Source organism: Austrofundulus limnaeus, unplaced genomic scaffold (genome assembly GCF_001266775.1).
Source record: "Austrofundulus limnaeus strain Quisiro unplaced genomic scaffold, Austrofundulus_limnaeus-1.0 Scaffold37, whole genome shotgun sequence".
Taxonomy (NCBI): Eukaryota; Metazoa; Chordata; class Actinopteri; order Cyprinodontiformes; family Rivulidae; genus Austrofundulus; species Austrofundulus limnaeus.
The window spans coordinates 2,071,615-2,082,043 of record NW_013952439.1 but is presented as its reverse complement, the minus strand read 5'-3'; the positions used below and the strand labels follow the sequence as shown (position 1 = coordinate 2,082,043).

General features: G+C 41.4%; 1 protein-coding gene across 9 annotated transcripts in view; it reads left to right on the top strand.

Annotated features, from left to right (window-relative positions):
* The window catches only part of msi2b (musashi RNA-binding protein 2b), a 301,595-nt gene that overhangs the window by 171,849 nt on the left and 119,317 nt on the right, over window positions 1–10,429 (top strand). For all 9 annotated transcript variants that reach the window (XM_014006809.1, XM_014006806.1, XM_014006808.1 and 6 more), the window contains one exon: window positions 4,131–4,179. In XM_014006809.1, the coding sequence (XP_013862263.1) occupies window positions 4,131–4,179 (49 nt within the window). The remainder of the gene's footprint in view (window positions 1–4,130; window positions 4,180–10,429) is intronic.

The window sequence follows — 10,429 nt, the reverse complement described above, 5'->3', positions numbered from 1 at the left end:
ACTCAAATCGGTGCCCGTAAAAGCTTCACATCATGCTAATGTGTGTTTCTGAATTCAAACAGTTCAAACTCGTCATAGATTGTTGATTTTAATTGACGAGTTGGGTTTTGGAGACACACACACACACACACACACATGCAAACTCTCATCATTTTTTCACATTTTAAAGAAAACCGAAATGCTCCGCTAGCCATTTTGCCTGCTTGTTTGCTGATGCATAAAGAAGCGAGCATGTTGGCTGTTCTTAGCATTACTGGCATTAGGTGACAGAAGTCAAATGCTATAAATTTCTGTCTCCCGTGTAAATGATCACATGCTGTCAGCCACGCTTGTCAAATTAAACGTTTACCATAGTTGGTAAACATGCCATTCCATCTTAGCTCTGCACTGCAGCTTTCACGCTGTCAAACGTGGAGACGTAAGAAACAGTTTCTGGTTTTAAGAGCARGAATCCACAAAAGAAAAAAAAATTGGGGAGATTTTTTGTCACCTTTAATGGAACACCAATCTGATCAAGTGGGTATCAAATGTAACAATTGAGTTATTGTAGTGGAGATAAAYGAACCTGAGGGTCTTTCTGTGTTCTTCAAACTCAGCCAATAAAATCATAACCCTTCATACTACAAATTTCAGTTATCCCACTTCCTCTCACTTTAATGTGATTTCCATTTGATTGCTTGGCATTAGACAGGGGTTAGAGTGTGTGACATTATAAATGCTTGTTTATAAGACTGTAGCTGCAGGTGATATTTCTCTGCAGTTTTTTTATTTGTGCTGCACTGTAACKATTTCCCACCAAGCACACACACAGAGCCATCTTATAGTACATTCTTCAGACACTGCAAACTTCATTTTTTTGCCACATTTTTGTTTGTTTCTGCACTTTGCCAGTAAAAGGGAAACAGTCCGGGGAAAATAATAACTTTGTTAGTGATTGTACAGGAATCTCAGCTCCAGCATCGTTGTTGCAGCTTGGGTAGATTTATACTCACAAACTCACGGACACTCCCGATCTTTCTTGTGAACTCTGCCCACATGCTGCTCCGTCTTACTGATATTATGTGCTTTAGAAACTGGTGATAGAATTCCTTCTAATTCCAGTTTTTACACTTTTGATCAGGTGTTTGCATCAGTYGCTTTGCTTTTCTTCACAGCTGGTGCTGTGYTGCAAACCCGCTYAGTGTTTAAAAGCAACTCCTCTTCRTCAGTACATATATGCAGGCCCTAAATCTCTGGTCTAGACCATGGGAAGTTTTACAGCTAAAAATATCATTTTAAAGATGAGTTAAGAGGGGAGGGAGGAAAAAATCAGCAGCTGGGAACTACTTCTCCACGACAGGCGCAGGCTTTAGTTTAGACTTTTTTATTTATTGTCTGCAGCTTTGTAGCAGACAGTGAATAATGTATGCTCCAATACAGTATTAGATTAACAACAGAACTATATCCAGGCGCAGTCTGTGCKTGCACATGTTGGTTCCCATCAAGTCAAACACTTACATCAACAAATATCACACAAATTTAATAACGAGGAAATAAAGAAGCTTTCTGCTCATTAATGAGGCAAAGCGCTGACAAACTCATTCTTCTCCTTCTGTCCTTCGTAAGCTAAGATTCTTTTTCAACACATAATGTTAGAAACGGAAAGTAAAAATAATAATAATCATAACATTTGGAGCTCCAATGCCCCAGTAAGATTAAAGGCCTGGCATTCTAATAAGGCACATGCATCAAACTCAAGGGTGACTTCAGTCATGTCCAGCAATGAGGCCTTGCCCCCGCCTCACCAAACATCATACTTTTTTTATAAATGTATTTAAAATAGATTTTTAGATCAATTCTAAACTTTAAATTTAAGATTCAATGCAACAAAATAAACTAAATAAAAAAATCTAAAATGTGAAAGATACTGGTCCAGCCCGAGTTGTTGGATTTGAGTACCTGTGGACCCCTGAGAAATTTAGTTGAACTTAAATGTTAATGTGTTTAATGTTAATGTTGAGTTTTAGTGTCTAAAATAAGCAGATTTAAAGCCAGCATCGACCATAAACTACATCTCCCATAATGCRTGCTGATTAGTTTACCTGCAAAATGACGGCGTCTCACTGGGGATAGTTACTAGTTCAGATAGTCCAGAATTCAAGATGGCAGCTACACATTACTTAATAGTGAATAAAACTCTCTTACTTTTAGTTTTAGTAGCATTTGTCTATTATTTATTTAACATTTAATCAGTCGTACATGTAGTACTTTTCAGTGTTAAAACACTGTTTCTATGCAGGAAATACCACATAGAGCTCAGTGGTGCTCAGCCGTAGCTGTAAGACAATAAATGTGGTTTTTTTGTGTTTAGTCAAAGTTAAACATGAAATGTCAAAATTAATTACATGATGATTCTGTGGCCCTCAGTGAAAATGAGTTTGATGCATATCACCCACTGCCTGTGAGCATTTTACCCGAGATTATCTTATATCGAGAAATGATGGAATTATGTATGATCTGCTTCGTCTCGTCATTTGGGTTAGCACTCAGAGTGTGTGTTGAGGGTGACTTTCAGCTACTACCACACCACATTTAAAAATAACCAGAGTTTTAGCCATTTTTGTTCTGACTATTGTCAGTTACCTGTGGTGGCCATCTTGAACTGSGGTGGCTCCAAAAGTTAATCGGTTCTAGATGTACTTTGAATGATTACTTCCTGAGAATTTTATAAAAATCCATCTAGTGGTAATGAAATATTTTGCTAACGGACAGACAAACAATTGCAAACACACAGGCAGGGGCAAAAATATTGCCGCTTCRGGAGCAGGTGATAATTATTCATATGGTAAAAGAGACACACACATTTCACTTACAGCAACAAAACCACAAGGTCAAACTTTTAAAGGGTGGAAATTGGAATTGCTGTGGAAATTTTCTAAATAATCACCTGTATTCCCCGTGTCCACATAATAATAATAATAAGCAACCTAAATTTAGGCATACGGCGTATATAGGTTACTGAAGGTCCCCGTGTGTTGCCCTCTATTTTTTGCCAAAGTGGAAATATTTTCGGGAGGTGCAAATGAAGTGCCTCGCAGCCGCATGTGGCCTGTGAGCCGTGCAGTGAGTAACCGGGCCCCCACAAGCTGTGCCAACGTCTTGTGTGCCAAATGTGCGGCGAGAGGGTGGCGTGAGCAGTGTGCCAGCGCTAGTCTGCCTGGCTGCCAGGCACTTCTCTTTATCCAATCAGACAGTTCGGCTCGAGTGAAACCCCTATTCTTGTCTGTTCCCATCTCCTCCCGAAGCTTTGTAACCCTCAGATGAAAAACGCAGATGTATGCGAGCRTTTTCCCCGCTGCCTCCTCAATGCACAGTTTCACCCAGAGACCATAACCAGAGAGTGAATAGCACAGAGTATTCCCTTTTTTCTTCTTTCTTTTTTTTTGTTTTTATCCGCCGCTGCTGTCTGCTTCTATTCTTCGTTTTTCTCTCTCCAAGACAAAATCAAAAGCTAAATGAGCTTGCCTCAGTCTGTTTTTTAAGCATTTCATCAGAGTTATAGAAAGATGAGTTTGTCAGGGATGTCTGAAAAAAATAAAAACGCTGCCTGTCTGTGTGTGGCTTTATTGGACATGATGAAGGATGATATTATTGTGGATGCTGCTTCTGCTGCGGCTGAGAGATGAGGAAGAAACCCATTTGTCTCGCGCTCGCTTAGTGTAATGTGTCTATCTGTCACTCTCCACCAAGACCGGACGTTRGCGTTCATCAGAATAAGCGTAATGTCAACACCGTCGCTCAATTTTTGTTTTTACTGCCGGTCGTTATTGTTAATTTTCTCCCCCGTTGCCACTCTTCACTCCTCGCCGTGTCTAATCCAGGACAATGAGTAACGCCGCGGAGATTGCATAATTTCCCGGCATTATCTAAAATTACAAACGAGAAGGGAAACGCTAGCCCGACAATAATCCTGTGATCACAGGATGATTACGTGGGAGTGAGGTGCTCAGGAAGAAATAAGTGTGAAGCAGTGAGAATATATATTCTACGAGTAATTACTGGGAGTAGATGAGGTTCAATGAGGAGGAGGTGATGTGCGGTACTTGCTGGAAAGATTAAGCTAATGTCAGTTATGCTCTTGTGTCTTCCAGGTGGACGACGCCATGCTTATGTTTGATAAGACTACTAACAGACATAGAGGTAAGTGCACAGCTTCTGCTCTCCTTCAACACCACCCCCAGATTTTCTTTTTTCCTCTGTTTTTTTTTTASAAAAGTGAGAAAACAGTCATTTTATGTCCTTTCCCCATGAGATAACACAGAACAGTTCCATTTCACATGATATTAGGTGTACCATCTGTTCAACAATGGGAGCGTGTCAAAGTAATCAATAAGCTGGTACGGTGTTTAGAATGTTTGAGCGTCAGATGCTGGGTGTCTATATGTGTGCGTGGCTGTGATGATGCTGGTGTGAGTGTTTCAGAGAGGTGCTTAAAGGGTGTAAAGATTGCGAGATGGTTGGTGCTGTGCAGTCAGATAACAGCATCAGATAAGACCCAGGAGAAGCACTGACTTTATCACTCTATCTCATCAGCTCCTTATCTGAGATGAGGGGACGTTTCTCTCTCAAGCAGAGGACTTTCCAAAGACAGGTTTCCTCCCTGCGCCACAATGCAGTGTCGGTGCGTTCAAAGTCCCGCAGCGCAGTTTTCTTCAGGCCCGCTTTAAAAAAAACAAAAAAAGGCACCAAAACTGGCCCTGCGCTGTGCTTTGATTGGGTTTTATACTGTAGGTGAAGTAACTTTTTTTAGGCCAACGAACTGTCACAGGCTGTTTACGTGGGTGTGTAGCAGCAGTCGGCAGGCACTGACAGGTATTCAACGAGAAAAAGGGGCAGACACTTCTCTGGTTGTCACACCAGTCAGCTCACTTGTAGGCAGAGCTGCCATCACGCCGTCTCTTTGTGCCGGGACTGAGCGCTTTTCTGCCATAAAGGTGTAAATATTTGTTTGCAGCAAGCGCCTATTCTTCTCCAGCCGTATAAATTTTTAAGTGCAGTCGGCTTTAGATCGAAAGTGGTCCCGTGTTTTTTTTTCCTGCTTCTGCTGGATCTGTACGTGCATCAGTTGCTGTGTGTGTGCGTGTGTGTAGTCTGTGTGTGTGTGCCGTGCAGATAAACTGAGTCTGGTAAACAGTTCCTAAGTGTGAAACATGTGAACTTTAGTGGAAGTGATCTATGGCTTTGAGGGGATTTTGATCTGTAGTGACAGAACCCAGTGTGAGGTCTGCTGTGAGATGGAGGCTTTTCTCGCAGTCTCTCTTATTTTGCACTCTTCGCTCTCCTGTCTGCTGCACTGCCAGCCCCTCTCTGAGAGGCTCTGGGCGCCACACTCATAGTGTGTGTGTGTGAGGCGTTTGCCTTTGGGCAGCCAAATGCCCTTCAAATGAAGACAGTGATGGAGAAACAGCCTCCTTGGCAATTTTTTTTTGTTCTGATGACAGCGGGCATATTTATATTGAGCGTGACATGGTGGCAGGAGGCAGGTGCACTTCCTCCTGCAGTTTCAGTTTCATCCACCCAGCACTTTGAGATTTCGTTTCAGTAGGAACAGGAGGTGTTTGTTACTTTTATCCTAAAAGCAGAACAGGTCCTCCAAATGAATTACATATAATATTAAAGGCCAATGAGAAAGTTTTAATAATTTATCAGAGCCGTTGGTGCAGATGTGTAATATTAATGGCTTAGCTGCCCTGTGACCAGGAACGAAAGCACATTGAATGTAATATGACCGTATTTTCGCGCCTGGGCTCCCCTTCACCATACACCTAGAGCCGGTGATGGGCATCTGGCAGCTCGCAGCCCAAATCAATTTCCCACCTGTTTCCATTTTATCTTACAGATTGAGTCATGAAAAAATAATTCCCTGTTTTTCTGCTGCGCTGCAGTTGCTAAAAATAACACATTATTTATTCAACAATTCAATCGTAAGACTAAATAGTCCTTCTTGGATTGAGGATGGCATTTTTTAATTATTTTTTTTTCATAATTGCAAGCTCTTGAGAGATCCGTTCACTTGAAGCAAATTGTGCTTTTGAAGCAGCGTGCACGTTTGTTGTCTTGTGCACCTGTTTTACCTGCAACTCTGCACTTTACAACRTGACGTAGTGCTTACGCTCGGAGTTCTGTTGACAGCTGTGACAAAAAAATGCATAAAAAACGAAAAAGGAATGGGTGGAAAAGGGCCCTGAATCTAGCATGACTGTTTAATTTTACATTTGTCTGGTTGTGTTTTTTTTTTATTACCAAGTTGACCTCTTGTTGCTGTCTGACTTTACATCTCATCATTTAAATGCTTCCTTTGCCCTTTATTAACCCTAAATCTGTTTTGGTGCATTACACTGGCGTTTTCTGTTTTCGTTGGAGGAGTGCATTGTGTATGAGATGCATGATCGACACTTGATTATTAGTGTGTTTTCTTTGGGGCTGTGGCAAATTGGATAGAGGACAAACGTCACACTCGACTAGTAGCAGCATTGTCCTTCAGATGGTCCCTGTGAGCCTAGCAGAGCGACAACCAGAGGAGACATTCTCTACCCTTCTCGTTTTCTCTGCACTTTTGTTTCCACTCTCTATCTCTCGCAGTCATTCACTCTTATCCGTTCTTCCTTTTCTTCCACACAGTCGCACTATTTCTGTCTTTGCACCGTCCGCCCAATCCCGCCTGTCTTTTGCCATCTCCTGTCTTTTTCTTTCTGTCTCTCTGGCTAGAGGACACTGGCTGTAAGCAAAGCTCCACACAAAGGCTGCACACCATCTTCTTGGCATTTAAAGGATGAGAATACAGCCAATTGTGTTGGAAATTGAACTCTCTAAAGCCTCCCTTCCCACCGCAGCAGTTCATTGTGGGTGAGTTCAGTGTCTTTGGTGAGCGGCTTGAGCTGTCCAGAGGTTGATGCCAGAGGGCGCCTATTGTTCCGTGTTCCGCTGCAGTGTCCCCACCACTCCGCCTCCATTCAACCTTCCCTTCTTCCCCTGACATTCATCTCATGACAGAAAAGAAGGGGGAGACGAAAAAACCCGTCAGGAACGTGTGCATTTGTCAGCACTTATTTTTACAGGATGTGTTTAACTTGTCTTATTTCTGGCTGGTGTATTCAGCAGCACAGGAGGGTCCAGATAACAATGTGTTTGTGCACCAAAACCAGGCCTGGGACAGGGCCATGAGCACATGTCGCAGAATGCACATACCTGTCATCATCCCCAACCTCCCTCCCCATGACTTCGGGACGACAGGATGAACTGTGTGGGTGGGAAATGAAAGCTTTTTGGAATAGCCCTGAGTCAAAATTGTTCTGTCATCCTTTACCACCTCCCATCCAGGAAGCTGACACATGATCTATGATCTAAAATGTGATTTTACTGTCAAACACAATTGGTAGTGCCAAGGAAAGTGTTGCTGACGTGAGAAAAAAAAAAGGCATCTCTTAAAGAGGATGCGATGAAAGAATGGCAGCTATCACTCTCCACCATAGCATCACAGATTAATTGGCAAGACACACAGACAGGAGACAATGTTTGCCTTATGTATGCCACCCATACAGTAGGTTGCACATGTATTCACCCCATTTGGTACTTTTGGTGTTTTTTTACAGGAGTCTTATAGCTTAGCTTGCCACATCTTTTGTGTGTCTGAGTGTATTTTTATCACTCGAGTCAATTCTTTTGCATTGTTTCAAAAACCTTCTCAGGTTCTTCAACAGCCAAAAATAAAATCCAATGTTCTCTGCTWATTCAAGATCATSCATCACGYCGGGGTCACCAAATTGTTGGAAAAATATGCATTGTTCAAAATGGTATGTCCAAATAAACAGGAATCCAACTGGATTTCTTCTTAAAAACTTTATTTTCAGTCTTCTGTCTCTAATCAGGTTCACAGTACAGCACCCAGCAGGCCTTAAGACCTTGGGCTCATATCAAGAAAACCCAAAGAAAGCAGAGCAGCTCTGGTCTGAGCAGAGACTTTTCAACACACTGACAACTTCCTTTACTATAAAAATGAATTGAGCTTATAATATATTTTTCTTCCTGGTTACACCCCGGAGGTGTTACGTTTTATGTCAGATGTTAGAACGTAACTTATTTTGTTTAGGCTAAAGAAAGAACATATGATAACACACACACCAACTCTTTGTCTGCTTTAACCTTACAGACTGAAATTATCAGAAAGTATAAAATACAAAACTGAATCTAAAATTGAATTAATCAGATACAAAATTTCCTTCAGTTTAAGTGGTAGACTACAGTAAAAAAAAAAAAAAGGTTTGTTGTACCTGTTTAGGGACAGAGTGCAGGGATGGGATCAGGGTGGTCCTGYCTTTTACCTCAGATAAAATGTTTTGGGCAGACATCAACTTCATCGTTGCACATTTTCCAGTCAAACTCGCTTTGTCGCATCGCTGGAAGACAGCTGTTAACTAGCATCTTAGGTAGGAAAAGGTAACAAAAAACTACTACTTCCATGTGATGATGATGGCTGCATCCTGAGTYACTGTTACAAGTMCTGCAGCACAATGTTTTGTGGTCCTCCCGATGRACTTTGATGCCATTTTYCTAAATTTCATTAAGTTAAAACACAGCGAAACCACACACTGTGATTGAAACCACTACCAGAGTTTGTACATGCACAGATGTTGAGTGGTTGTAGTCAYGTGAATARTGTTCTAAATATAGCCTGAGTGGAGATCCCCATTACAGCAACAGGTTTCTCCTGGTATGGTACTGTGAGCTTGGCACATCTAGTTACTGGATTCTTTGTCCATTCTTTGTTGCAAAACTGCTTCATCTTTKTTTCAGGTTGGATGCTTGWGTACAGCAACTTTTAAATCAAACCAGAGATTCTCAGTAGGGTTGAAGTCTGAGGTTTGACTGGGCCATTCCAATGCATTTAACTGTTTCAATCACTGGAGTGTTGCTACGACAGTGTGTTTAGAGTCAGTGTCCTGCTGGTAAGGTGAGCCTCCTGCGCAGTCTCAAATCTCTATAAGACAAGTTTGCCTCGCAGATTTCTTGAAATGTTAACCTGATGTGTTACTTTTAGCAGGTTCCCAAACTTTCTGCCTTTTTATTTTATTTATTTATTTTTTAGCAATGATGTTTTTTTTCTGACCACTCTTCTAAAGAAGCCCAGTTCAGTGCAGCTTAWATGGACAGATACTCACATCACTGCAGAAGAGTGGCCCAGCTCAGGGTTATTTTTGAGTTCTTGRCTCTAAATAAGAATCCTCCCAGCTCAACTTGTGAGTTTTGGTGGATGACTCTCACTTGCTGTGACACCGTTATCTTTCTACTTTCTAAATATGGATCTTAGGTGCTCCGTTAGATRTTTTAGGTTTTGAGAAATTTGTGGAGTGTTCCTTGATCTTCATGGTCTCTTGCTCGGTGGTCACCTTCAGTACTTATTTTAGAAGTGTTTCCCTCCTGYTCTGTTGTCATGTGACACTTGGATTGCTCACAGGTGAAACTYATTTATTTATGTATGTATTTTTTTTTTTTTGTTCTCACAGTAATTATCCCWCATGGTCACATTATCACTGTTCTTGGTGACACATTTTGCAGATGCAATGCATAATCCACACAGGCTCTGTTTATGAGGTGATATACAGCACAAAAATACACTTTTTCTGATTTGATTACTTAGGAAAAGCTTCTCAGCATCACACCAAATGCACACAAATTCATAAAAAGATAAGTGCATACAAAGCAAATGAGTGCATAGCAGTTCCAATGCTAAATTACACTCATTACACAGTTATAAGTAGCTGATTAATTGGGTCAAAAGTGCATGTCACGGTGAGTTTGATTCCTGCTCTGCTAAATATTCACAAGGTACAAAAAAAACAACAACTTGTCAGCCAGCAATTTTCATCAAGTGTCAAAGTTTGTGACTATAACTTCAAATCTTTCAGGTAGCAACTAGTTTGGGTGACACACGCTGGCACATGTGTTCCATCCCACCTTTTTTTTAATTACACCATTAAGAGAGCTGATGAAACCCGAGTGTAACTTTCTTTCATATTTCTTTACAGTAGTTTGTAACCAGACAGCAGCCATTAGTGTAGCATTACAATGACTGTGTGACTGATTGTGAGCCAAATTCTGTCTTTTTTTATGATGCAAGTAATAGTAATGTGCAACAGTACTGGGGACCAGAATAAAGGAATGCTGGCTGGATTGTCGCAGTCACACAGCTGCTTTTGTATGAGCGAGCCACTGAGCGAGGCGCATATTAGAAGMCATGTTCTTGGAGAAGAAGGGCTTTCTTGGTTTTGTGCGAGGAAAGGGCCAAGTCTGTGTGAATTTGTGTATAGTCCTTTTTTCGGCGGCTTAACGGGCTGGTTTTCTTCTTGGCAGACGAACAGAAGACTGCATTGTGTGTGTCTGTAATCTCTTT